The sequence below is a fragment of the Molossus molossus genome, unplaced genomic scaffold (assembly GCF_014108415.1).
Source record: "Molossus molossus isolate mMolMol1 unplaced genomic scaffold, mMolMol1.p scaffold_m16_p_3, whole genome shotgun sequence".
Classification (NCBI taxonomy): Eukaryota; Metazoa; Chordata; class Mammalia; order Chiroptera; family Molossidae; genus Molossus; species Molossus molossus.
The window spans coordinates 118,780,181-118,808,163 of record NW_023425366.1 but is presented as its reverse complement, the minus strand read 5'-3'; the positions used below and the strand labels follow the sequence as shown (position 1 = coordinate 118,808,163).

The 27,983-nt window shown below is 50.7% G+C and overlaps 2 protein-coding genes and 3 non-coding genes across 5 annotated transcripts; all 5 read left to right on the top strand.

Annotated features, from left to right (window-relative positions):
- The first annotated feature begins 1,206 nt into the window (after positions 1-1,206).
- Positions 1,207-6,223, top strand: LOC118642590 (caspase-14-like). The gene is made up of 11 exons (XM_036280475.1): positions 1,207-1,281; positions 1,365-1,505; positions 1,592-1,787; positions 1,896-1,984; positions 2,794-2,904; positions 3,040-3,207; positions 3,754-3,976; positions 4,267-4,383; positions 4,773-4,847; positions 5,376-5,479; positions 6,024-6,223. Exons 1-11 carry the CDS (start codon positions 1,207-1,209, stop codon positions 6,135-6,137), a joined length of 1,413 nt encoding a protein of 470 aa, XP_036136368.1. The 3' UTR covers positions 6,138-6,223.
- An 804-nt stretch (positions 6,224-7,027) lies between these two features.
- Positions 7,028-7,100, top strand: TRNAR-CCG. Its single transcript has one exon. It is a non-coding gene; the product is annotated as a tRNA-Arg (tRNA).
- Positions 7,101-8,373: 1,273 nt separating this feature from the next.
- Positions 8,374-8,446, top strand: TRNAR-CCU. The gene has a single exon. It is a non-coding gene; the product is annotated as a tRNA-Arg (tRNA).
- An 8,001-nt stretch (positions 8,447-16,447) lies between these two features.
- On the top strand, positions 16,448-16,519 carry TRNAP-UGG. Its single transcript has one exon. It is a non-coding gene; the product is annotated as a tRNA-Pro (tRNA).
- Positions 16,520-24,515: 7,996 nt separating this feature from the next.
- LOC118642498 (39S ribosomal protein L14, mitochondrial-like) lies at positions 24,516-26,761 on the top strand. Its single transcript, XM_036280299.1, has 2 exons — positions 24,516-24,525; positions 26,236-26,761. Exon 2 carries the CDS (start codon positions 26,255-26,257, stop codon positions 26,690-26,692), a length of 438 nt encoding a protein of 145 aa, XP_036136192.1. The 5' UTR covers positions 24,516-24,525; positions 26,236-26,254; the 3' UTR covers positions 26,693-26,761.
- Positions 26,762-27,983: the final 1,222 nt, after the last annotated feature.

The following is a 27,983-nucleotide window of genomic DNA, read 5'->3' as shown; positions in this document are numbered from 1 at the left end:
GTGTGCTCGTGCTCATTCCTGTGTTCAACTCCATTGGGGAAAGAGGGCTGCTGAATGAAAGTGGACCTTGTCCTATTCCCAAGTAGCCCTTTATATCTGACCACTCCCACGCCCAGGCTCATGTCAGCTCCTTCCACTCCTGCTGTGCCCTTCCCAGTTCACCAGGTGGTGGCCTCAGCAGGCTCACCTGAGGAGTGGAGAGGCTGGCTGAGACAAGATGTTCTGTTCCCCGGTCTGTGTGCCAGCTTCTCTGCCCCCTGGGCCTTTCCTCAACCAGTCTCATTTAACACTTGCTTCCCCCTGAGGTTGCTGGAATAGACCCCAATTCCCAGATGAAGCAACTGGGGTCTCACTGAACAGCTGACTCCAGTCGGGGGTTCTACCTCTGGGACAGTGCCCTTCACTTCCTGTGCTTCAGTGCTTGAGGCTGCTGTGTGCATGTATGTAGGCACCTTGCATGAGTGAGTAGGGGTGACAAGTGGCAGGAGCAGTGCACAAACAGTCCTGGGTTCGGTTCCTGCTGAGGGCACATACCTTGGTTGCAGTTTGTCCCCGACCCTGGTTGGGGTTGTGTGGGTGGCAACCAGTTGGTATGTCTCTCTCACATCAATGTGTCTCTTTCTTTTCCTCCCTTTCTCCTGTTCTATCTCAGGATAAATGCAAAAATGTCCTCAGGTGAAGGTTTAAAAAAAGTTTTTAATTTTTTTAGAGAGAAAGGAGAGAAGCATTGACATGAGAGAGAAACATTGATCATCTGACTCCTGCATACCCCCCTACTGAGGATCAAGCCTGAAACCTGGGCATGTGCCCTGACTGAGACTTGAACCCAGATCTTTCAGTCCATGGGATGAAAATCCACTGAGCCACACTGGCTGGGTGCACAAACTTCTGATCCTGATGGCTGGCTCAGAAGGGAGACACTCGGGTGTAACGAGATCAGATAAGAGGCCTCCTAGGAGCTAAGAATAGGACTGGGCACAGGCTCCTGGCATGTCAGTGCCAGCCAGGAAGTCTGCCACCAAAGGAGCAAAGCAAGGAGTGGGGCCCAGGACCCAAGTTTCCGAGGGAGGTGGGGACAGAGTCCAGCTCAGCTCATAAACAGCTGATAGGTCGAAGAGTAGGGAGAGGACAAGGAGTGGGACCCAAGGAATTGGTGCTGGGGCCAGGAGGTGAGCTCTGCTCAGAGGAAGTGCCCACCTGGCACCCATGGCCTTCCTGGTGTCTGGGACTCTGAGGATGGCTGCGCAGATGGCAGATGCTCAAGAGAGCCTGGAAAGAAAGGTAGTGGGAGGCATGCCTGGCCCAACTCACTCCTGGCTCCCAGCTGAGCCCCACCCAGCCAAACTCTGGTCTTGCTTCCCCAGGGGAAGTACAATGTGCAGGGCCCAAGGGTAGCCCTGACACTCAGCAGCCCTGAGGTATCAGCCTCTGCAGTGGCTATCTTGGAGGGTGTGTTCCAGACCCTGGGCTTTGAGAGCTGCTGGAGGAGGAAGGCCTCAGTCCAGGTGAGCCCTAGCCTGCCTATTGCCTCCACCCTCAGCCCCAGCTGGGGCCTCCCCAGACCCAGGCCTGCTCTCCACTCTTGCCCTAGGACTTCCTCGAGGAACTGACTGGGTTCCGGGAACAGCTGGATGCTCACAGGGCCCCTATGGGCTGTGTCCTGGTGGCCTTGGTGGCCCCCAGCGGGCAGCTGAGGCAGCCACAGAAGTTGATCCAGGAGCTAAGTGGCTGTGAGGCCCTGCGGGGCTGCCCCAAAGTCTTTCTGCTGCTCTCAAGTGCTCCTGGGGGTGAGTGGCTGGGCAGGGACTGCCATTGTGGGGCAGGGCAGATCAGGGGTGGGGTGGGTATGAGGCTGAGACTCTCCCTTCAGGCCAATGCTGTACTTTTCTACCCAGCTGCCCCCAAGCCTGGAGCCTTTCTCACTGGCCTGGGTGAACTCTGTGGTCGCTGTCCTCACTGGTCCCTGCTGCAGCTGCTGACGGAGGTGGGGACCCCAGATGGAGAGTCCCAGGGAGGGAACTATGCCAGTCGCCTCCCCTGAGCCTGTTACACAGATTCATTCACATGCTTCCCACCCATCCATTCCACAATACTGTCCTACAGTTCATTGTCTGCATATGTGGTGTTAGCCTTGCAGCCTCACCTTTGACACCCCCATCCATGCCCCTCCTCACACCCACTCAGGATCCCCCAGACACTCTGACATCTGCATGCCTTTGCCCCAGCTGCTCCCTCTGCTTGCCATGCCCTCCCTGTTGTCCCAGTCAATCTCATACAGTCTCAGGGTGTCAGTGTTATCCTTCCTCCCCGAGTCAACGCTTATACTTCTGCTCACCCTGGTTCACACTCATACCTGGAGGTAGTGACTCTTCCATCAGACTACAGGTCCCTGGAGAATAGGATTGGGAATGATTGAGGTCTCATTCCTAAACCTAAAGGTCTCAGTGGATGGCTGGGTGGCACTGGGTGATCCTACAGGTGACGGGTGGACCCCAGCTCTGCTCCATGGCTCTCCCCAGCCTGGTGCCTTCCCCTGAAAGGTGGTGGTTAATAGTATGGCTACTATAATCCGTGTCCAGGGAAACCTACGACCTTGATCCTGAAATAGAACCCCCCTTGTACCCACCCCCTCTTTCATTTGTCTCTTCTTCCCTCCAACTGTCAGGGGACCCCAAAGAGACTGTAGTAGCTAGAGTCTGGTCAAGTAATTCCTTGGAGTCAGGGTCCTGGTTCTCTTCCCACCATGCTCCCATGAAACAGCCCCCTGAGGGTCCTATGGCCCCATCCTCCCAGGTCTTCTGCAGGACAGCTGAAGAGTCCTCAGGAACTACCTACTGCCCAGTTCTTCGGAGCTCCTTGCGGGGGGCACTGTGCCTGGGTGACGTGGAGCCCTGGGGGCCTGAGGTAAGGGGGCAAGAGGAGTGTCCAACCATGTGGCCATGTGGCAAGTGGGACAGAGGCTCAGGGAGACCCAAGGTGGGGGAGCCAAGGGCTGGAAGGTCTTTAGACTACTTTCAATGCACCTTAACTTGTTTGTAGCCAGAACCCAGCCCCAGCGCTCAGTATGACCTGTCTAGAGACAGGGCCGCCCTCTTCCTAGCTGTGACCCAGGACCGGCCTGGGGCCCAGCATGATGTGGAGGCATTGGGGAGCTTGTGCCAGGCCCTGGGCTTCAAGACCACCCTGAGGACAGACCCTACAGCTCAGGTGAGGGGAAGCCCAATACTTCTGGTGGTGTTCTAAAGAAAGGCACCCCACACACACACGACTCGGGACTCTCTCCTGGGCCTCTCACCCATGGTGGGCAGGAAGGGCAGCCCCAAGTCTAGCCTCCACCCTCCCTGCTGCATGCATTGGGAATCCACTTCCCTGCCTCTGGAAACCCAGTCTCCATGGCTCCTGTGACTTCTCAGGCTGGCTCTTTCTCTGCTCTCCTGCTCAAGGCCCCAGTTGGACCCTTGGGTTTTTCCTGGAAGGGTCTTGTGTTTCTTCCCAGAAAGCCATCAGCGCACTGCCTCCCCTCATGCCTTTTAACTTTGTGGTGCCAGATAACCAGCTGCAGAACCAACCACATGTCACCTCCAGTGAGGCCATGCCAAGCCCGCAGCAGGGGTTAGGATTGCCTTGCTGATGCCGAAGCTGGCAGGAGGTGGGAGATAGGGTGGAGGGGCTGGAGAAGCCTACCTGGAGGGCTTCCGGGTACCGGGGGAGGCAGTGGCCCTGGCCCAGGCCTCAGTCTCCTTCCTACTCCAGGGTTTCCAGGAGGAGCTGGCCCAGTTCCAGGAGTGTCTGAACAGGTGCAGAAGCCCTGTGAGCTGTGCTCTTGTGGCCCTGATGGCTCATGGGGACCTGCAGGGACAGCTGCTGGGGGCTGATGGGCAAGCAGTGCAGCCAGAGGCATTGGTGCAGGAGCTGAGCCACTGCCAGGCCCTGCGGGGCTGTCCCAAGATTTTCTTGCTTCAGGCTTGCCGTGGAGGTGAGTGGAGTCCTGGCCTCCAGCCTGGCTCCTCCTGTGCTAGATTTCTCACCCAGCCGACCTCCAGGAAACCTGAGCACTAGCCCTTTTCCTGCCCCTTCTCCCAGAGTCTCCTAGAGGTCAAGTCCATGAACTTGAGCACTTTACCCTCAGCAGTCTTCACTGGGTGCTCTGAATGTTTCCAGCCTGGCAATCCTGCCCTGGAGTTCTGGGGGTTGGGAGCTGGACCCCTGGAGGCACTTCCAGGTCTTTGCTGAATGAAAGGATCTACCTGTCTCCTCCTTCCCCAGGACACAGGGATGCCGGCTTGGGGCCCACAGCTCTCTCCTGGTTCTGGCGCTGGCTGCGGGCACCATCAGTCATCCCCTCCCATGCCGATGTCCTCCAGATCTATGCGGATGCCCAAGGTGGGTCTGCCTTCCTTTTGGAGCCTGGGCTTGGGCAGGGCTGGTGCGGGGAGCTGTCTGTCCAGGGCACATTCCCAGGGCTCTGAGCTGGGGTCCTGCTGCCACCCCTGTCCTCTCTTTGCCAAGAGAATGGGAAGAAAAACCATCTGAAACTACAAGGGTTTCTCCCCTACTTGAGCCTCGAAACAACCCTGGAGTCAGGATTGTGAAATAGCTTTTCTGAGGTCTTACAGCTGGTAAGTGGCAGGGTTGAGATTTGAACTTTGATCTGACTTTCCTGCTCTGCATTCTTTCCACTGCCTCCTGCTGCCTTTGAGCCAGACTCAAGGAGACTCTGGGGCTAATGGAGTCCCAGGATGCTGGGTAAATGGAACTGATCCCTCTTGCAGGCAGCTCCTCCAGGGGCTTCACTCCAGGGAGCTGCGACCAAGCAGACATCCTAGTGGTCTATGCAGCCGCCGAGGGTAAGGGGATGGGTCATCAAGAAGCCCCATTACACAGGGCCCAGGCCCCTGGCTGGAGGACTGGAGTGGCTTTAGTGGCAGCTGGGGCTTGGCATTTGTGGCACAGGGACAACCCTCTGGTTGCAATTAGGCCATTTTCCTTTCATGTTTATTATTTACAGTAATGGTAATGCTGGTGCGCATGCATTGCGGGCTGACTATGCCAAGCACTGTACCTGCACCATTCCCTCCAGGCTGTAGGTTGCATGAGGGCAGGGCAGTTCTGCTTGGCTCAGGGCCCTGCCCAGTGCCTAGCACATAGGATGTTCACAGTGAAAGTTTGTTCAATATTGAATCCATTCACTCCGTAAATATCGAGCAACAACTTGTTTAGGAAACATGAAGTTCCCACTCCCTGCCCCATTCACTTGGCCGACTCTCCAGGGTCCTGTCTACTTGCCCCCACTTCCACCATCATTAGGCCCCTGGGGACTGGAAGGCAGCTGGTCAGCCTGAGCCTGACGCTCTGGCTCTGATCCTCTGGCCTAGGCTGTGTAGCCTATCGGGATGAAAAGGGCTCAGACTTTATCCAGACGCTGGTGGAGGTCCTCAGAGCTGCCCCTGGGGGAGACCTTCTGGAGCTACTGACTGAGGTGTGTTGGGGAATGGGAGTAGGCACCAGGGGGGAGAGGATAGATATTCCTCAGCCCTGGTGTTCAGATCACCTCCTATACACCCTGTCGGTGAGGGAGGGATCCCTTACCGTCAATAGTATGGGATGGCTGAACACATGCCACCCACAGCAGTTTAGTCAGGTACTCACAGCCTGGGCAGAGGACACTGCACACCAGGCAGGGCCACTTGGAGTCGCACTGAGGAACAGTGAACCAGCTGGGACTGTGGGCTGCAGCCTTTGTAGTAACAGGGGTGGTGCACCCCCTGTTTCCTGCAGGAGGAGATGATTGACTTGTTTGAATAGTTTTGCTGGTTGGCAGGGAACTGAAGCCCCTCAGATAGAGGCTGGGAGCCTTTTCTGCTGGGTGGGGGACATATCTGACAACTGCGGGGGTGGGGGGGGGGCTCATGGCTAGTCCTTTGGGGCCCTATGAGGCGCAAAGACATCAAGGCAGCACTTGAAATTGGGTGCCAGGCCAGGCACCAGGGGACCTGGGCACAGGGTGAGTGTGGTCCTCGCAGGTCAATCGTCAGGTGTGTGAGCTGGATGTGCTGGGTCCTGACTGCGATGAGCGCCGCAAAGCCTGCCTGGAGATCTGCAGCTCCCTGAGGCGCCGGCTCTGCCTACAGGCCTGACTTTGCCTGCAGCCACCCGGTGGCCACACCCCAGTGCCACCACTGACTCTATCCACTTCTCAGTTACCTCACCTATAAATGGGACATCACAGCAGGGCGCTGGGCTCAGAAGGCGGGCAATAAACATCTGCTGATCACTGCACGTGTGAATGGTGCCTGCTCTCAGGGTGGGGGGACAGTAAATGAGATGATATATGCAAAGTGCCTGGTGCTTCCTGAGGGCACATTTGTGTCCCTGGGAACCAGATACTGGGCCTGCGGGCGGGCGGGGGACGGGGGGGGGGGGGGGGGGGTGTATGTGCAGCATTGGAGACTAAGGAACTCAACATGGAACGTGGGCTAGGCTGGGCTGGATGTCCTGGGAAGGGGCAGCTTGGGGTACATATCTATCTCCCAGTCCACCTGCACACTGAGTCGTGGAAAAACAGGAGACTTGGCCTCTGCCTTCACGACCGTCAGAGTCCAGACTGGGGCCACAGGACAGGACTGGAACAAAGCATTGCAGGTTTAGCGGTGCTGTGATGGGAAAAGCACAGTGGCGAGGGGAGCAGTGGGCAGCTCCCAGCTCACCGCCAGCTGGGAGCACCGGAGCACGGAGCACGTGGGGAAAGAGATCCGAAGGGACCTCTCCCAGCAGGAGGGGCCTGGGAGGCAAGACCTGTTCTCCAGTTCGCAACAACGGACCGGACCGCTGGGATGTCTTTGAAGAGGAGTGGAGTGGTCTGCGCTCCGGCTCAGGGTAGCCCAGCTCGGAGCCCCGCCCACACGGAGCCTGAGGAGGTGGGGTGGGGGACAGAGCCACTCTTCACTCTGAACACGCGCAGGAGTGCATACCACGCAGGCGCCTAGACAAGCTTTATGGAAAATGCTGTACAGTGTTTTTTTCACAGGGCCGCGTGGCCTAATGGATAAGGCGTCTGATTCCGGATCAGAAGATTGAGGGTTCAAGTCCCTTCGTGGTCGCTGCTGAGGTTGGTTTTCCTCCCTCTGCTTAATATTTTCCACCTCTAAGGGTCAGAAGTACACCAGTGGCGACTCCGATGGTACTGCAGGAACCAACGCTGACGGCAATCCCACTGGGAATTGGTTACATAAAATATAGTTCCGAGGAGGAAAACTGACAGATGGATCGAACTGTCGGGGGAGGTACCAGGTAGGGGAGTTGCCCCAGTGTACATTTTAAAATGTAAGAGATTATTGTGATGAAAAAGGTTTGAAAATAGTGGTAATGACTGCACAATACTGTGAATGTAACTAATGCTGCTGAATTGTACACTTAAAAGTGGTTAAAATGGCAAATTTAAATATATACCACAGTAAAAATACTTTTTAAAAAATCTAAAAGATTATTTCGATTTCTTGCACTGAGAGAGTACCTTTAAATTACTACGTGAATGTATATATTAAAATTTAAATATGAGGAGTATGTCCAGGACTGAGTCATCATTTTACCCAGAAAAAATTGTACCTGCTCTGAGGAACGGAGTTCTTTCCGAAGGATTCTGGGTAAGTGAATGAGCATTACTACCAGACCTCCCCTGACCCCCATGGTCATGGTCAGCTCAGCTGACCTGAGGTCATGCATAGTGTCACTTTCACTTTTATCGTTTTGGTGATGTTCCAGTGATTTATTCAGGGCTCATAAATATTTAAAAAGAAAACATCATTAAGATAAACATTTTAAAGATGGGAAAGAACACCCATCTTATGGTAGGAAAGTAAATGCTGGGTTCTTTAATGATATAGAGGCTCATGTTCTGCAGCTGAGCTAGCCAGGCAGCTACAGAGTCATTATCAAGTCCTGAGGACAAAGACTTAAGGCCACCGGGCTCTGCTAAAAACGTGGAAACCTGGGCCCCTCTCCCCTTTGCTCCTACATGTTGCATTAGCAAATGCCTTCCTGCTGTTAGTTATCCCGGGACACGGATTCTCCTAAAAGGAGGGGGAAAGGGTTCTTCTGGGATTGATCCCCTGACTTCTTGTAGCCTTAGTGAGGATCATATCCCAGTTCAAAGAGATGAGTTACCAGGTCTTTGGGCTCAGTTCCACATGCTCAGTCTTTTCTAGCCCAAGGACGCTGGGGAGCCGAAAAGATCTGAGAGGGAGTGCGAGCAGAATCTGGAACTGGGGGGCAGGAAAAAGGCTGGGATGAAACCAGGAGACTATCCCTAACCTGCAGGAAACAAGGAGAAGACTGAGAGACTGGTCTAAGACTATTGCAGCACATTTCTTGTGAGCCCTGGTGGCCTAATGGATAAGGCATTGGCCTCCTAAGCCAGGGATTGTGGGTTCGAGTCCCACCCGGGGTATGGAGAGATGAGTTTTAGTAAAACCCCTCCAAGGGTCAAAAGTGAACAGAATAAACAAACTAAAGGTTCCTGAAAGTTAGCCGGCTGCATCCTTCAAGCTTTCAGAGACAGCACTAGCATCCTTTATAGTACTTTAATAACCATCAGTTCTACTTTATGATAAAGGAATAATTGTTTATTTTTCCAGGTGTGTTGTTTTGTGGTTACATATATTTTTTAAACTCCTCATATTTTATAAATACAATAATTTAGAGATGAAATTATATAACAACTGCTTTGCTTTAAAATAATGGGCCAGGTGGTGACTATGGCTTATAATACTGTATTATATACTTGAACTTTGCTTTGAGAGTAGATCTTAAGCATTCTCACACATAAAGAAGGTAACTGTGAGCTGATGGGCATGTTCATTACCTTGAATGTGGTAAATATTTCACCATATATACATATATAAATTCAGCATGTTGCACACCTTCAAGATATATCATTTTTATTTGTCAATTATACCTCAGTAAAACTGGAAAAAATATAATGGGCTGAATGAAGCTTATCTATCAATTAATGGCTTAAGTTGGGGAACACGAGAGCACATGGTGCAATTTTCTCTGCTTTAGTGCATGTTTGAAATAGTCCCTGATAACGTTTTCTTTTCTTTTTCTTCTTTAATTTTTTTTCTTTTTAATTGACTTTTAGAAAGAGAAGAATGGAGAGGGAGAGAGAGATAGAAACATCGACGAGAGAGAACATGAATCGGCCACTCCTACATGCCCCCAACTGGGGATTTGGCCCCTAACCTGGGCATGTGCCCTGACAGGGAATCGATCCGGTGACCTCTTGGTGCATGGGTCAATGCTCAACCACTGAGCAACACCGGCCGGGCTTCTTTTCCTTTTTAACCCATGCAATCCATGTCTTGATTCTCATGGTAAAAGTCTTCCAAACTACAGGACATGATATAGAGTAAGATCAGAAGCCTCCTGTATATACCACATGCCTATAGGGGAGATGACCACTGGAGCTTTGTCATACATGGATACAAAAACACAGTTCTTTTTTGCCTTTAAAAACCATGAATGAGACTCCTCTATTCCTCCAACTCTGGCCTTACTTCTCCCACTTTCCCAAACATCTGGGACCCTATTATCCCCACTAAAATCAGGGACTTCATCTCAATACAGTATCTCCCACCATCATCCGTGACCTGAAGAGAATGGTGACCTCAGAGCTATTTCCGGATGCTGGTGCCTCCCTCACCATGGTCTCTCAATGCCTTGCTGAAGGGAGTGTCCTCTGGGCCCTTTCATGGGCAGTGGGTGTGCACATCACGCATGATAAATCCACTTCAGCACTTGATCTTACTAAGTCTTTGGATTTCTTTCTCTACATGATGCCAGGGACATTCTTGCATCTTAATCTCATTAAACACAGGCCACCACTGAGTTCAGTGCTCAGCCAACCAACCAAGAAAACTGACAAAATAACATTCAGCTGTATGAGGTAACATGTCAAATACAGGCTTTGTGGGAAGTGCACCCAGATTAATAGATTCACCAGATGCAAAATCATATCCCATCCTCCTTACTCTAACACCCTTAGATCCATTCCCACGCATATTCTCCAGGTTTCTGCTGGCAATAGTGAGCAAAACTTGCAATTCTTTTGGCATATAAGCTATTTCCTCCTGGATCAGCATTTGTGCTTGCTCCCTACAGCATGCTGATCTGACTAGTTACGGTGCAAGTGGGAACTAGTGTGGTTGGTGTGGGCTTTGAGGAGAACTGGCATCCCCTTGCAAGACAACTGCTCAGGTGAGATTATTATAGGATATTCTAACACAGGAAAGCTCCTCTCCTCAGATACCAGAGGATGGGCTGCTTTAGGGCTCAACTTTGTCTGAGCCCACCTAGATGTCCACAAGACTTGGGCTCCACTCCTTCATAATCAATCAGTGCCATTTCTCCCACATGAAAGAGTTCCTGAGGCTGTGAACTACACTTAAAACATTCTGCAACATGCACAATTCAACTAGGTATTGGATTTTTAACAATATCAGCCCTGAAGCTATAAGATTATTTTATGGCTGTCATAAAATGTCCCTGTCTCTGAACATGACTTAGGCTGAAAGTTTAAAGTCTTGATCTTGTCTCCTGACAGTGTGGCTCAGTTGAGTGTTGACCCATGCATCAAGAGACCACTGGTTCAATTCCTGGTCAGGGCACATGCCCAGGTTGTTGGTCCAATCCCCAGTAGGGGGCATGCAGAAGACCAATCTATGTTTTCTCTCATTGATGTTTCTATCTCTCCCTCTCTCTCTAAAAATCAATAAAGAAAAAAAAATTTTTTAAGTCTTGATCTTGTCATTTTTTCTGTAAACAAACCAGTATCCTTAGAATCCTTCCCATGCCACAGTCCTTGTGGTCACCTTACTGCCATAACAGTCACATGCAGCAGCCACATGGTCCCCTAGGGCACTTGGCTTCAGTCAGCACTTTATCATTATCAATCAGGTGATATGTGGCTTGATCATGATGTCACTGTGTGTCATAAATTACCAGTATCCCATTTCATGTTGGCAAGCAGCTCAGTACTGCATTCAAGTTCAAGTTCATTATGGAACCAACGTCCCTGAGCAGCCAGAAAACCCATCCACTGAGGGGTGAGGAAAACGGGGAGAGGTTGGTAAAAGGTACAAACGTTTAGTTATAAGTTGCAGGGATCTAATGTATAGAATGGTGACTACAGTTAATAATAACTTATACACTTGAAGTTCTCTGAGAGTAGATCTTGTGTTCTCAGCACACACAGTAACCACGTGAAGGGATGGCTGTGTTAATTAGCTTGTCATAATTATTTCACAATGTATAGGTATATCAAATCATCACATAGTGCACCTTCAATATATATGATTTTCGCTTGTAAGGTATACCTCAATAAAACTGGGGGAAAACACTCATTATTTTAACAAATTATTAATAAAAAAATGATTAACTAGGTATAAAGAGTTGTTAATGAGGCAGTTGAGGCAGAAAGGGGACAAGAGAAAACAGCTACCACCTGTAGGACTGGGGAACCAGGGGAAGAGGTGAGAATTTTTAAAAATTTATTTTAGAGATAGAGGGGAAGGGGAAGGGGAAGGGAGGGAGAGAGAGAAACATTGATCTGTTGCTCCACCCACCCATGCATTCCATCCATGTATTCATTGCCTCTTACATGTGCCCTGACTGGGGATCAAACCCACTACCTTGGTGCATTGAGACAACACTCTAACCAACTAAGTACCTGGCCAGGGCAAGGTGAGATTATTAAAAAGAAGCTTGGCCCTGGCTGGTTTGGCTCAGCAGTTAGTGTCGTCCCACGACCAGAGAGTCCCAGGTTCAGTTCCTGCTAAGGGCACGTACCTTGGTTGCAGTTTGTCCCCGGCCCCTGTTGGGGTCATGTGGGTGGCAACCACTCGATGTGTCTCTCTCACATCGATGTTTCTCTCACTCTCTCTCCCCCACTCCCTCCCACTCTGTCTGAACATAAATGCAAAAATGTCCTCAGGTGAGGATAAAAGTTAGAAGCCTGGAGAGGGTTTAGGGAGCTTGAAAGCAGACCTCTGAAAAAGAGGTGCACTCAGCTGGCGTGGGTGTCTTGGAGCTCAGAGGAGAGCAGGATGCAGACCTCTAGGAGGGGACCTCAGTCAGCTTGCACTGGTGTCTCTAATGAACTGTGATGAGGCTGATTCTGTGAGTGTTGTGAAAACTACAAACTGGATTCAGCTGCTATTTCTGGAATGAATTGTATAGATTAAAAAAAAGTGAGGGTGTGTGTGAAATAGGAACAGGAAAGAGGAGGTAATGAGTCATTTCTTCCTCCTCCACTCTTTCAGTTTCTGTAGTCCCTCCTCTTGGCAAATCCTACACAGCCTCTCAAAATAGGGTCTGGAAGGGGGATTTTGAAGTGGAGAGATAAGTGTGTAGTAACTGGCCCTATCCTGCTTCTCCCACTTCCTTGTTGATGCCTCCTGTGTTCCCTTTATGAACTGACTGCACAAAAGTCCCTGTCTTGGACTTGCTTCTAGAAAACTTGTCCTAAAACAGCTGGAGCCAGACTCTAAAAATGAGATTCTAAAGATGATTCACTTGCTGACTGCCTGGCACTGAAGACAAGATCATTGATGGTAGGAAGAGTTGAGAGAGATCCTGGCATGCTGGAGCTGTGCAATTATTAGGACTTTTGCTCATGTCCGACTAGGATGGACTGACATTTCAGTGATACAGTAGAAATGGTAATTGTAAGGACTGTGGAATTATGTGGCTGTTGGTAAGTGTCTTGAATGAATTGAAACAAAGGAATACCAGGCTCAGGTTGACTAATCACTAATTCAAAACAGTGTGAAAATCTGAGGCCACTTTGGCAGCACTGAAATCAACCCACATCTACAGCTGGAAGGCCAGTAAAGCTGAAAACCAGGCTCAAGGCCTCAGTGTGAAAGCAGAACTTGAGGAAAAGTTCAATTCTCAACCTCAACAAATCTCTGATGCCCATGTCAGGGTGCCGATACTGAAGAAGTGACCCTGAGACTTGGAATGGGGCTATCTGGGTAGATGCATCGAGAAGCTTGACCTCTCTGGGCCTGCTAAAGTGGCCCATGCCTCTTCCCCCTTGTCTGAAGACTATGAAGAAGCTCAAACGAGGCGGGTACCTTATAGGATGATGGTTGTTCTCTTCAGGATCTGCCCCTACTTCCCCTCCAGGCCACAGGACCAAGTACTAGGGTCACATCTCAGCATAACTCAATTGGAAAAGCACTGGGACTGCTTAAGGGAGGAGAATTATAAAGCAAAGGAGCTGTACGATCTAGATAACATGTCGGAAGTAATCAGGAGAGTTTGCCCAGATAGATCCTGCGGGTTCTGGATCAGGATGGGGAGAATAAAAAGCTGGAAAAGGGAGAGATTATGAATATGAGGCACATTTCCATGACACAAGACTTAATATTCTGGCAAGTGTCCCTCACACTGGTTATGATACACTGCTGGCGTGGCTCTTGGAAGCATGGAAAAAGCAGTGGCCTACATTACATGAAGTAGAGGTGCCAGAAATACCATGGCAAATTGTGAAGGAAGGATTCAGAAGGGTCAGAGATACAGGCATGCCAGAATGTCCTACAGTATCAGAGCACAAACCCAGCAGCTGACTGTGTATCTTGGCTGTGCCTGGAGGAAATGCCATTTACCAAGGCAAGAAGACACGCACAGTTGAGGGGAGGAACCAGCATCTTCGAGAAGCTTAGGACTGACTGTTCTCTGGTCTGGCACATACTGGGACACATAAAAGTAGAAAGTAAACTTTTGTCCCTTGCATCTCCTGTTATTAAGAAGGAAGCCTAATCATTTGATAGGACCCAGTGATGGTTAATTTTCTGTGTCCACTTGGCTAGGCTATGGAGCTCAGATGTTTGGTCAAAGACCAGCCTAGATGTTGCTGTAAAGGTTTTATTTATTTTTTGTTAATCCTCACAGAAGGGAGTGGGGGGGAGGGGGGAGGGAGAGAGAGTAACATCTATGTGAGAGAGACACATCCATTGGTCGCCTCCTGAATGTGCCCTGACCAGGGCCAGGAATCGAACCTGAAACCCAGGTATGTGCCCTTGACTGGGAATCAAACCTAAACCCCAGACCCTTCAGTCCTAGGGGCCAACGCTCTAACCATTGAGCAAAACCAGCCAGGGCTCCGCTGAAGGTCTTAAGAGAAAAGACTGAGGTTCCCTAGTAGAAGAAGAAATTCTGTCTCTGACTGTCTTCCAACTCAAGGTCAGAAGCAAGACTGCAGTGTGTGTGTGTGTGTGTGTGTGTGTGTTTATAATCTCCATTCCCCTCTCTGGAGAAATTTGATAAATACAGTCTCTTTGGGAGAAGTAGGGTGTTTTAGCCCAGACACCAGGAGGGACCTGGCAGGTGCGTCCCCACTCCCCAGACCTCTCCTTCCCACTCCCACCGCACCCCAGGATATGGAAGCCTCGGTTTTCTGGCATAGAGCCAGAACTGAGAGTTGGCTAGGTGTCAGAGCTTGGGGGCACCAGGAAGAATGGACTCCTGGGAACCTGGATACCCAGACAAGACACCTGGCTCATTGATGTGGAGCCTCAGGGCCAGTGCTGCTAACCCCTCAGCTCCCTACCCCATCCCCAGAAAGGTACCCATACTTCCCTCACTGCTTGTGTCTCCAGAGCAGCGACACCTAACTCCTCCTCTGAGGATCCCGAGATTTTCCATTTTATTTCTACTTTAGAAGGGGAGAGGGGCTGGGACAGGGCTGGACAACCCGACGAAGGACACCCTTCACTGTCACGTTTCTGTCCCACGAAGAAAGAGAACTGCGGCGGGGGGGGGGGGGCGGGGGGACACAGTATTATGGAGGATGTGAGCTTCCTGGGCCCCTGAGTACCCCCAGATATGGATGGCACCCATGTAGGTAACTGCTCGGGTCCCAAATTAGTGAGGTTCCACCTTTAGCTGAAAATCCACTTCCAAGTCCTTTATTGTCACTGTCGTTCAGCTCGTAGAGCTGAGACTCAACCTCATCAGTAGTGGGTCCGAGTCCAAGTACTTTAGGCAGTAATTCTTGGCCTGGTTAGTGCCTGCCAGGCTTGTGGGAATTTCAAAGTTCCTAGAGGGAAATCCCTCAGAGAGGCTCCCTGAGGGATCTGTGTCAATTTCAACTTTTTAAATTACAAAAACTAAAACACTGACAAACAACAACAAGTTGTTCTGGCAAGATTGGAGGTCAGCTCCTGTGCTGGCCTCCTGGATCAGCAACAGATTTTTCTTAGTAAGAGATTTGGTTTATATAGACCCAATCACCTCTGCTTAGTTATAAAGCCATGAGGGCAAAAGTCACACCCAACGTAAGGCTTAAACCCACCACTGGGAATTTGAGGGTCTCATGCTCTACTAAGTTAGCCTGGCAGTTGTAAAGGTTCATCAATCACCCTATAAGCTAGTTGAAGCTGCCTGGAACTTCACTGTCTTAAAACTGGTAGAGATCCACCCTGGATCCCTGGCAGCTGCATCCTGGCCTTTGGAGCACTGGATTTACTGCTCCCTTCAGCCAGAAGCCAGGGAACCATCAGGCCCGTCTGCTGCCCCAGGAGCTCCGGAGAGCAGGAAAGTGGAGGGCAAGGAAGGGAACCGGGATGAATGTCACTAGAGAGGCCCAGTAAGGAACACAGTGAGATCTTCACTTCAGGTGTGAGAAGTACAGGATTCCAATCAGGGATTCCCTCATTTTCAAACTCTCAGCCCTTTTTAGGGTGTGCAGCATGAAGCAAGTCAGGAAGGCTCAGACTTTGCCACAGGAAAAAGCCAGAAAGACCTTCCATCCCAGGTGGATGCTAGGTCCCTTGCCAGTGCAAGATGAAAGAAAAGTTAGGGGCTTGGAGTAGCTTTCCTTTGGGGAAGAAGTGTGCTCCGACCCCATCTCTGACCCCTGCATGGGGGTTCCAGAGCTGTGAGGGTCTTCTGGGGCTGAGGCCAGGCCAAGAGAGGGTTCAGCTGAGGACAGGAGCCCCCGAGTCTGTGCGGGACTCCGAGGTGATGGAGGATTGCCTGGGCAGGTCGTTTGGAGGGCGACAGAGTATCATTCTCAGGGTCCCACTTTGGGTGAAATTTTTGGGCTGGGGTCCACCACGAGAGACCTCCACGCTCACCCAGGCCACACAGCCTCTCTCCTTGTCACCTGCCCCCTCCTCTAGTTACTTGGGGCTGGTGGCGGTAGGTGGGGCCCCGGGGAGTCAGGCTCCGCGGGTCTAGGCGCAAGGGCGGCCGCAGCTCCTCCACCGGGCAGGTTCCGGCTGCGCCACACCGCCTCCCCCTTCTGGAATCGCAGCGGAACCCTCCCCTCCCCACCCCCTGCACCTCTCCAGGGGCTGGGAAACCCGCCCGGGAAAAGACGGAGGGCGGAGCCGCCGCGGGTGCAGGCTTCCAAGGACAAGTGTCAGCAGTGCCGTGCCGTGTTGGCTCGTTGGTCTAGGGGTATGATTCTCGCTTTGGGTGCGAGAGGTCCCGGGTTCAAATCCCGGACGAGCCCGTATTTTTTCCCCGGTACCGAGAGGGGAGCAAACACCCAGCGGCCGTGCCTTCCTCCGCGAGCGGGAGACCTGGTCAGTGTGTGCCGGGCAGTCTCAGGATCCCGGGTGACCATGAAACTTGGCCTGGGAATACATTTTTGCCTTGGGCGTAAAAAGTTATAAATTCAAATTCTGGAGGAGCTCAGGTTTTCCAACGTCTTTTTCTTTCTTGAGGGGCCGTCCGAAGGGCTTCCCACAACCACGGGAAGGAAGGAAACCGCACTGGGAGCCCGAGCTTGGGGAGGAGGGGCTATGCCTCAGGGCTGGGCCGCCCAGGGCCGGAGGCCAGACGCGGGTGTCTTTTCTTCACGCTGGAAGAACTGCAGTGTTTCATTATTATTCAGATATGATGAGATCAATAGATCGAGCAGATGAAAGATGGCTTGTTACTCACAGTTCCCAAGAGGAGGAGGGCTCGCCTCACCAGGGGCCGGCAGCAGAAGTACCAAGGTCGGTCAAGAGGCAAGGGAGTGAGGGGAAATCTGGACCGGAGCCTTTATCGTGGTTTCGGGGTAAACAGGTTTCCATGGGCTAGTTTGAATAATTTCAGCTGGCTTTGGAGCATAGGTGCTGTCCTGAGTTGTCTGTTTCCTGGCCTTGAGTGATTCTGGAAGGTGCACAGTGGTCCTGAGTGTGCGAGCCAGATAGAAGAGCTGGTTGGGGGCTGTGGACTCTGGTTGCTTGGTTTGCATTTGAAATGCTTGCTCATGGAGGAGTTGTTTGCTATGTCCACATATTGGCTAACTCTGGGAGGGACAGTCAAGGCATCAGAATACAGAAAATAAAGTGCATAGCTAACACATGCAGGGATCGAGGCTTTGGTGGAAATTTCAGGGGGGTTCCAATCTGGGAAGAGTTTCCTGATCCTAATCACAGAGTCATGCCTGGCCAGGGATTACTGCACAGAAGCATCCAGGTACCTTCCCTGCAAGCCTGCAGACTGGCAGGCAGGCCTGTCTCTGATATAAACTTCCCTGGGTTTCTCTACTTATGCCCCAGGGTGGTGATCAGATTTCCTCTTTCAAGGCCTCTGACTCTTGAGCTCCTGAGCCAAACTGGCCAGGGCAAGTGGGTTTCCTGTTCAGAAACCAGGGCCCACTCAAATGCCAGGGAGGCTTCTCCTAATTCTGACCCATGGCATCAATGGAGAAACCAGGTTCTCTGGCCAAGGCTTTCTTCTCTGGTGACCAGAACCTTTCAAGACTCCTTTCTTTTTTTTTTTTTTTTTTTTTTTTAATCCTCACCCGAGGATATTTTTCCATTTTTTGTACAGATAGAGTGGGATGAGAGAGAGAGAGAGAAACATCGACGTGAAGGGACACATCGAGTGGCTGCCACCCGCACAACCAACCAGGGCCGGGGACAAACTGCAACCGGAGTACGTGCCCCTAGCGGGAACCGAACCCAGGTCTCTCCGGACCGCAGGCCGATGCTCTAACCGCTGAGCCAAACTGGCCAGGGCTCAAGACTCCTTAAGGAGAAACTTACTGCCTCTGCAAGCCAGATAGTTCTTCTCCAAAGTCCTCTTCTGTGTCGACCCTCCCTCAGGCCCCCCTTCCCACTTCTGCACCAGGGTCTGTTCCCCTCTACACCCAGCCTCAGACCAGGGCTTTTATGACTGGGATCAGGAACGGGGGATGGACAGTCCAGGACAGCAAAGGGTATGCTGCAAAGGAAGGACCCTGTTCAGAGGGTCTTATTCTTGCTTCAGCTTCAAATTCCAGAGGAGTCCACAGTTTGTTGTTTCTGGTTATTTTAGGGTATAAATAGAGTCCCCAGAAGAGTAGAGTGGGGTCTGTGATTGTGGGGATAGATGAGAGACAGATTGCATGGTGGGCACAGGTCCCAGCTGGACCCTACTAGCTAGATTGGGCGTGGGCACTGAGGCTGGGTGTCTAGGTGTGCTCAGTGGACAAAGAGACAACTTGCCCTGGGTCATGGGCAGTGGCAATGTGGGATGTCTCCCCTTGAGGGCTCTGTGAAATTTAAAAATTATGTCAGTTTTGCCCTGACCAGTTTGGCTCAGCAGTTAGAGTGTTGGCCCACAAACCAAAGTCTTGGGTTCAATTCTGATCAAGAGCACTTACTTGGGTTGAGATTCCATCTCCGGCCCTGGTCAGGGTCCTGCAGGAGGCAACCAATCAGTTTGTCTCTCTCACATTGATGTTTCCTGCATGTGCCCTGACTGGGCATCTAACCTGAAACCTGGCACATTGGGACTACACTCCAACCAACTGAGCTACTCAGCCAGAACAGATAGGTTTTTAAAATATAAAAGAATAGGGAAAGCTGTGCATATGTGGGGGAAGAGGGTTTATGAGAACTCTGTATTTCTACTCAATTTTGCTGTGGATCTAAGACTTCTCTTAAAAATACATAGAAAAAGTTTAGCTACTATTTCTTCTAATACTATTTAGCCCCATCTTTCTCTTATCTTGGGTCTCCAATGACTCAAACATTAGACATGTATTAAAGTTCACAAACCCTCAGGCTCTCTTTAAAAAGAAAATCTATTTTCTCTTTTTTTCAGATCAGATCATTTCTATCATTCTATCTTTAAGTTTACTGATGCTTACTTCTGTCTTGTTCATTCTGCAGTTGCCCATCCACGAAATTTATTTTGGTTATTGTATTTTTCAGTTCTATGTTTTCCATTTGGTTATTCCTTATATTTTATATTTCTTTGAGACTTTCTATTTTTGAATTTGTCTCAAGTGGGTTGTTGTTCATTGAAGCATGTTTAAGATGGTTGCTTAAGATGGTTCCAACATCTGAATCGGTGTCCTCCAATTGTCCTTTCTCCTTCGAGCTGAGATTTTTCCTGGTTGGTAGTATGGCCAGTAATTTGCACTGCATCTTGGATAGTTTCAGTATTGTTATGAAACGCTAGATCTTACTTGCCTTCTGGTTTACCAGCATCCTCTGACAAAGCGCCCTCTGGTGGATAAGGAGGGCGACGCCCCGCTGATAAAGTAATTTACACCGGATGGGACCTCCTTTACTGCTGTGGAGATGATATCCCCACTAGGCCTCCACTGACATCTTCTGGCTGGGGGAGAATGGTTGCCTCTTACTCCACGTGGACAAAGAGAAGACTGGGGCAACGTCGACGTCCATCATCAAAGGCCAGACTAATGCAGGGCGGAACATGGGGGCTCCGGCTAGGGCACTGGGCCACAGGCTGTAGTAGCCCTGAAGTTTCTGCTCAGACCCCAGGAAGGGAAAGGGAAGGGGAGGAGAAACTGAGATCAAAATGGAGGGGTCTGTTTTGCGAAGTGTATGCTTAGGGCATCTCAACACCGCACTGGTCATTATTAACAATAAGAAATAGCGTAAGTATATGCATAACCAATGGACACTGACAATAGTGTGGGGAAGGGAGGAGGGGGGTGGGATTGGGGAGGAGGGAGGTCAATGGGGGAAAAGGGGGGATATCTGTAATACATTCAACAATAAAGATAAGTTAAAAAATAAAAAATAAAAAATAAGTAGCGTAAGGCCACTGGTTCACCCTGAACATAGTTGGGGGGCTTCCTGGACCAGGGCCCTGGAGTTATCAGCCCAGAGGGTTGGTGCAGGAGATGCAGAGGGTGAGGTATCGCAGGCTGATACTGCAGAAAGGGATAGGAAGGGTGGGACTCAAACCTGAGACCTCTAGCACCTGAGGTTTGAATCACACACCTAAACTTGTCCTGTATCTGCCCATTTCCCTTTCCCACCAGAGCGTCGGCCTTTTCCACTCCCAAATGGCCCTGCAGGAGGCTGGAGTAATTTCAGCTCACAGCTCTGAAGGGTAGGATGGTTCAGTGTTTTCAGACCTGGCACCAGCTGCAGCTCTGGGGGTCCAGAACTCTGTCCTGCCTCCCCTAGTTCTTGGCTTGGCTGGCCTCTCCATGCCCTGCAAACCAAGGCCTCCACTGCAGCTGAACTTGCGGGTCCTTTTCAGTTCTCTATTGCTCAAGGCGCAGGGTAGAGCCAAGATTCCCAAATTCCTCTGTCCACCGGAGCCCTTGCATGCTGCTAGTTGGCTCCACCTGGCGGCTAATTTGGATTTGAAATGTGGGTCTCATTGAGGTTTAAGGGTAGGTGCACTGGTTACCACAGAGTGGCCTGGGACTTTCCTGGCTCTCCCTCAGGATCCTCTGTTCCTGAACTGGTGTCCTCATCTGCAGCCTGCACCTCTTCTAGCCCTGGAGGCACTGACCTCCCCAGGGCTCTACAGAGGGTATCCTGCCTGCTCTTCCCTGTACATCCCAGGCCACGCCTGAAAATATTCAAGAGTTCAAGTCTAGACATCACTGGGCTTTCTCATACCTAAGATGAGAAGGAGGCCCATGGACCAACTACCCTCTTCTTTTTTTTATTTTATTTTTTATCCTCACCAGAGGACATTTTTACATTTATCTTCAGAAGGAGCAGGAGGGAGAGAGGGAGAAAGAGAGAGAAACATCTATGTGAGAGAGACACATCGAGTGGTTGCCACCCAAATGATTCCACCCGGGGCCGGGGACAAACTGCAACCGAGGTACATGCCCTTAGCGGGAACTGAACCTGGGACACTCCAGTCCGAGGGCTGATGCTCTAACCGCTGAGCCAAACTGACCAGGGCAACCACTCTCTTCTTTAAAGGGTCTGGAGAAGAATCCTTCCTTGCCTTTTGGCTTCTGGTGGCTCCCAGCAATTTTGGCTTGTAGACCCATCACTCCAGTCGAAGGCTCTATGATCACATGGCCTTCTTCCCTCCATGAGCCTCTGTGTCTTCATATAATCTTTTTATAAAGACACTAGTTATTGGATTAGGGCCCATCCTCCTCCATTATGACTTCACCTTAACTAATTACATGTGCAAAGATCCTACCTTCTGAGGTTCTGGGTGGCCAGAAGTGTTAGAAGGACACTTCTAACCCAGTACAGTACCTTTCTGGAAAAAATAATGTTTTTATATTTCTTTTAAATAACCATAATTATTTTCTAATGGGAGTTGTGCACTTGGGTCCTGTACAGCTTCTCCAACCTTAGAATCAAATTGGACATTGCCCCTCTCAGTTCCTATTCCACATTGATTTTCCTGCACTGCTTGCTTTAATCACAGAAGCCAAAGAAAACCCAGCTTTGCAAAAATATAGCATCATCAAAAATGGAAACTGAACTGTCTTGAGTTAGTAGTTCACAGAGTATGATGTCTGATAGATGTTGAGAATTGCTGTTTTTCTCAAAATTTTAAAATATCCCTGAAAAGCCCTGACCAGTGTGGCTTCGTTTGTTGGAGTATCATCTCATACACTGAGGAGTCATGGATTTGATTTCCGGTCAGGGCACATACCAAGGTTGCAGGTTTGATCCCTGGTCAGGGTGCATGCAGAAGGCAACTGGTCAATGTTTCTCTCTCTCTCTCTCTCTCTCTCTCTCTCTCTCTCTCTCTCTCTCTCTCTCTCTTTCTCCCCCTTTCCTCTTTCTGAAATCAATGGAACATAACTTGAGGTAAGTATGAAAAAAAAATATCCCTGAAAAATTTTAAATACTATGAAGGTGACTTCATATACAATTTTGGAACCACAAAACTAGATCCAAAACATCACCCTGAGTATAGGAGTCATGTGCTTATGAATAGAAATAGCTAGTATCAGAGGGAGCTCCTGCTGGTGGCTCCTTGGGAGGGATATTGGGGGGATTGTTCTGGAGGTGGCTGTGCCCTGAGCCCAGTCCCACCTAGAGGGCCCTGTCTGTGTCTGAGTAGCACCCTGATCTAGCAAATCTAATCTCTTAGCTATCCCCAACACTAAGGGCTTGAGACCGCTGGCCTGATGGAAGTGTCCCTCCCTGTTTGTTCCCCCAAACATCACAGCCAGGCCCCACACTGCCTGCTTCAGAACAGGAGGCCTCTTGGAATTGAATTCAGGACCTCTCTTATCTAAAGCAATAAAAATATCGGTGGGCAAAAGAGTCCCTTTGGCTTGTGGTCCTTGGTGACTCTAAGTGCAGCTCTCCCTCACTTGCCTGCTGCAGTCTGGATTTCCCTTTGTGGGTGAGACAGGGATTGGCCAGGGAAAGGTGTGCCCTCATCGCTGGGATTTGGAGTACCAACTAGGTCTTGTCTGAAGGCTGGGCACCCGACTGCTTCCCTCTGCCCTAGAACACTGGGATCTGCTGTTCAGGGAAACACCACATGTCCCTGCTCCACCCCATGCCAAAGTGCTGGCAACATTTGGCCAAGCAGAAGTGAGCACGGTCCCAGGCCAACCCTGAGTGGAACTTGGCTCTTTGGGGTTGTAGCAAACTGGCCATCCTGAGAAGAAAGTAGCTGTATTACAGAGCTCATTTAGAACTTGAACCTGGGAGCACTTGCTTCCAAAGCAAATCACACCCCTACACCAGCAAACCAAACTTTCATTGGTGTCCTTGATTCTGTCTACTTCCTCCCCCTCACTCAGGTGAGGCAATGTTCCAGCTGCCTGCCTCGAGGGAAGAGGTACATGGTGGGAGGATTGGGCTCAGCTTCCAAATACGGATGAGGTTCAGTGCTGCAGGTCCCAAAGTTCAGGATCTGTTCCAGCCACCCTCTTCCCATCTGCCACCGGGACTTCCCTCTTGCCCAGGCTGAGGGAGGGTAGTTGGGTTGCCACTGACTTGCTTGCAGCTCCAGGACCACGTGGGAGTTCCCTGTGGGACCCAAACCTGGAACTAAGGCATTCCTGACCTCCCAACCATCCAGCCCAGGTCCTGCACCAACCTCCCCTCCCTTCAAGCCTCAAAGCCCTCTACAGCAAGGGGACTAGGGTCTGGGCAGATCCAGGGACTCCTGTCCTCAGCCAAGCCCACCCTCCACTGGGTTCTTTGCACAAAGTCCCTGCATAGCTCTGGGTCCCTCGAAGTCCCTTTCCTTAGCCCCAGCAGTCCTTCCCCTGCAGGGACATCCCTGGGCTGGACTAACAGGTCCCAGGGTGTCACGCTTGTCTTCCCTTGTGACCTATTGAAGGTTACAGAAACCTACTGGAAAGGAAGAAGGTGCCTCTGGCAGAAACCCCCCGGGGTACAGGGTCCTGCATCTTTTTCCATCACACCTTGATGCCTACCCTAAAGCAGGATAGGAGTGAGTGAGGGTGGGGTATTCGAGGTGTGGAGCAGAGGGAAGAAGTTGAGAGTTTTAAAGTGAGACTCGTCAGGGATTTGGACCCAGGGACACCTGCAGGCCCAGGGGGACTCATTGCCTGGGGCCCACTACAGAGAAGGATGCCTTGTTCCACCTATCTCTTGTAGCCTTGACTCCTGTGACCCTGCCGTCCCATCTGCAAGAGGTAGGGATGGCTAGGGGGGAGCTTCAGTTTGGATCCCAGAAATTGGAGGGAAGAAAGCAGTTTAACACTACTGTCCTCTGCGTGCCTGTCCAGGGCTGAGTGTAGTGTTGGGGGTGGGGTGGGTGGGTGTTGGTGCCATTAAGGACTACTGGGCTCCTAGCATGATTGGACACCTGGGTCTATGTCTTTGGGTCAGCATGCCATGCCCCCCCCTCAACCCCTGTCCCTGAATTTTAGACCAGGCTCTCTCCTACCCCACAGCTTTCAATTCTGAGGCTCCCAGACAGTTTCAGGGAGGAACAGGGGAGCCAAGCTGGGAACAGCATGGGCCAGGGGTGGGGTGGCGTAGGCGAGGGGGTGGGGTTTATTGTGCCTCAGGATTACTTCCTTCTCCCATTGAACGAAGTGGAAAGAGCCTCCAGCTAACTCAGTCGTTATAGTGTGGACTTTTAATCTCAGGGTCATGGGTTCAAGTCCCGTATTGCGGGAGAGACTGTGAGCAGGATTCACTCGAACCAGGTTCCCCTCGACCATTACTACTTACTACTTCCTGTGTAGGATTACAGGCCTCTGTGCTCCAGGCAGCACGTGGAGCCGTGGTAAAGGAGAGTGGCCTCCCTCCTCAAGAGGGCTGGGTGGCCTCTGACAGGGTGAGGTGAGGTGGGCAAGGGGTTTAGGTTCCAAGTTGCATTTATTTATTTGCCTTTTGGGATTTTATGTTGTTTCCTGTGATCTAGAGAGGCCCAGATAGCCCTGGCCGGTTTGACTCAGTGGTAGAGCGTCAGCCCTCGGACCAAAGAGTCGTTGGTTCAATTCTGGTCAAGGGCACGTGCCTTGGTTGGGTTTAGTTCCTCACCCTGGTTGGGGTTGCCTCATATGGAAAGCAACCAATCAATGTCTCTCTCTCTTTCTCCCCCCCCCCTCTCTTCTCTCTCTCTCTCTAACTCTATCTGAAGATAAAAATGAAAAAAAAAGTATCCTCTGGTGAGGACTGAAAAAAAGAGGCCCAGATGAGTAATCTTACACAGCTCACTCAGATGCCTTCCCACCCCAATGGATGGGCATGTTTCCAAACTATTTTGAGGAAACTGGGGCTGCCCAGTTGTCAGGACTCCTGGGTTAGAGGTGGCCCTTGGATCTAATTCTCTGAACCTTTCCGGAGGGAGTGCAAATGTGAATTAAATAAAGAGAAGTAAGGTCCTCTGCCTCCTGACCCTGGGCTTCCCCTGAAGATTCCCTAGAGATTCAAAAGGTAAGGTTTCACACCCTGCCCTCTCCTCATTCTCTCACAAGCAGGGAATCAATCTTGAAGGTTGCCTTGTGTGAAAATCATAGACAGAGGAGATCCTGCCAGCAAGACCTTCCTTCCCCGCTGGGACCCAGGACAAGGCTCTGGGTTTTTCAAGACTCCAATAATGAGGTGGAGAGATAGGGTAAGGGCAGTGGCTATGGGGCTAGAACAGACACACTAGCTCACACTCAGGGTCCTAGAACCAGAGTCCATGGGGAAAGGGAACGAGTTTTGGCACCCAAGAGGGTCTGTCTGCTCATCTCTAGACTGGGAGAAGGAACCCCTACCCCCTGCTTTTAGCACCAGAACATCTCTCTCCCAGGAGACCCAGTCCCAGGGCTTTTCCCACAACTGTTCCCATCTTCCCATAACTTGGGTTCATTTCAAAGAGGGTTGAGTCCCTAATCCCAGCCGGCAGGCCCAGTGCCTAGCACAGGGAGACCTTGGCAACTCAAGTGGGAGGCTCCTTGCTCTAGGGTTATGATTCTTGCTTTGAGTGTGAGAGATCCTGGGTTTAAGTCCCTGTCTGAGCCCAAGTTGTGGGTCCCTGTTTTCCCTTACTTTTAGATGGAGGAAAATCAGAAGCTCCAAGTCACAGCTGAAGGTGAACAAGCAAAAGTCTGTGTGATTCTCTGACCTAGGGCTGCGCTCTCCAATACAGTAGCCACAAGCCACATGTAGCTCTTGAGCTCTTGAAATATGACTGGTCCGACTGCTATAAGAGTAAAATATACGTGGAATTTTGAAGACTTGATACAAAAATAGTAAGATAGCCTGTCTTGGACTATCTTGGATATATTGGATTAAGTAAAATACATTATCACAATTAATTTTACCTGTTTCTTTTTTAATGTGCTACTAGACTATATATATAAACTATATATATATATATGTTTTTATTGATTTTTTTGAGAGAGAGAGATAGAAACATTGATTGGCCGCCTCCTGCATGCCCCTTACTGGGGATCGAGCTGGCAACCTGGGCATGTGCCCTGACAAAGAATCCAACAAAGGCCGCGTGGGGTGCAAGGGGAGGCGGCGCTTGGCCGGTGGGGCCCGCGGCGGGATATTCCCGGGCGGCAAGAGCGGGTTTGCCCTCTGGGGATTCCATGGCTTTCTTTCCTGGGCTGTGGGGTCCTTTCACCCACGTGAGCAGAGCACTCAGCCAGCGCTGTTTAAGCACCAGCGGGACCCTCAGAGCAATTCAGAAGATGACGCGGGTGCGTGTGGTGGACAACAGTGCCCTGGGCAACACCCCATACCACCGCCCTCCTCGTTGCATCCACGTCTATAACAAGAGTGGGGTGGGCAAGGTGGGTGACCGGATACTGCTGGCCATCAAGGGACAGAAGAAAAAGGCGCTCATTGTGGGCCATCGCATGCCCGGTCCTCGCATGACCCCTAGGTTTGACTCCAATAACGGGGTCCTCATTGAGGACAATGGGAACCCTGTGGGGACCCGAATTAAGACACCCATCCCTACCAGCCTGCGCCAGAGGGAAGGCGAGTTTTCCAAGGTGCTGGCCATTGCTCAGAACTTTGTGTGAGCAGAGCCCTGCCGCCAGCCGCAGTGGGGCTCATGAAGGGAGCAGTTCCGAAAACTGCGCCTTTGTTGATGGGGGGCTGGGGAACAGTGTCCTGTGAGAAATAAACATTTTCACCAAAAAAAAAAAAAGAATCCAACAAGAACTTTTCAGTCCATGGGATGATGCTCAGTCCACTAAGCCACACAGGTGGGGTAACTACCAGTCACACACATTTATTTATTTATTTATTTATTTATTTATTTGTTTGTTTGTTTATTTATCTTTATTGATTTTAGCGAGAGGAAGGGAGAGAGAAACATCAATGAGAGAGAACATCAATCGGCTGCCTCCTGCATGCCCCCCACTGGAGGTTTGGCCCACAACCTGGGCATGTGCCCTGACTGGGAATCAAACCGGCGACCTCTTGGTGGATGGCTCGATGCTCAACCACTGAGCCACACTGGCCAGGCCTTCTAGTCACTTTTAAATGGCAGATGTGGCTCATGTTTGTGGCCCACAATAAAGGACTGAGCTGGGCCAGAGGCATGATTCTCCTTGTTGGGAACAGAGGTCCTGGGATCAAATGTGCACTCAGCCCATAACTGTAAAAACTTTCTCTTCTGGTTTAGGTACCGAAACAGGGTGCGTCTCATTCCTCCCACCCCAAGTTGTGGATGAGAGGTTTAGCCAGCTGGGTCTTATTTTCATCATCTGTTAAAAAGGACGGTAGCAGCTTGTACCACAAGCATTTATGAGTTCTGTTTGGAAAAAAATACAAAAAAGCTTAGCACTGCACTGTGGCCGGTAATAAGTGCTCATGAGTGTTTGGTAAAATTTCTGGCCATTTCAGAGGTCGGGAATTCTAATGGTTGGGGATGGCATCACTCCTGATGGGAACACCCAGGGAAGCCTGTTTCTTTCTTTTCTAACCTTCGTGAGTGTAAAGAAACCCCCATCCCCAATCATGGGAGTCCTAGGAGGTGCAGCTTTCAGTGGTAGTTGACAATCAGTCTTTGGCGACGGAAACCACCCAGCACAAGGCTGCCAAAGCATTCTGTACTTCGAGTGGGACCCGTAAGCCCTGTGCCTCCTCCGTTAGGCCACTGGGCTCGCTGCCCAGCGCGAGCTTCCTTTCTCCGCCCTTATCCCCCACCCGTTCTACACTGTTCATGCCCAGAGCTGGTTGGTACCTCAAGGTGTCCCTCGGCGCCCAAGGTGCCGAAGGGGCAAGGGGCCCAGCGTTCACAGAGACAACCGTTCCAGCATTTTGCTGTTCTGGTTCCTTTGTTTAGGGCGCAGCGCAGGCGTGGAG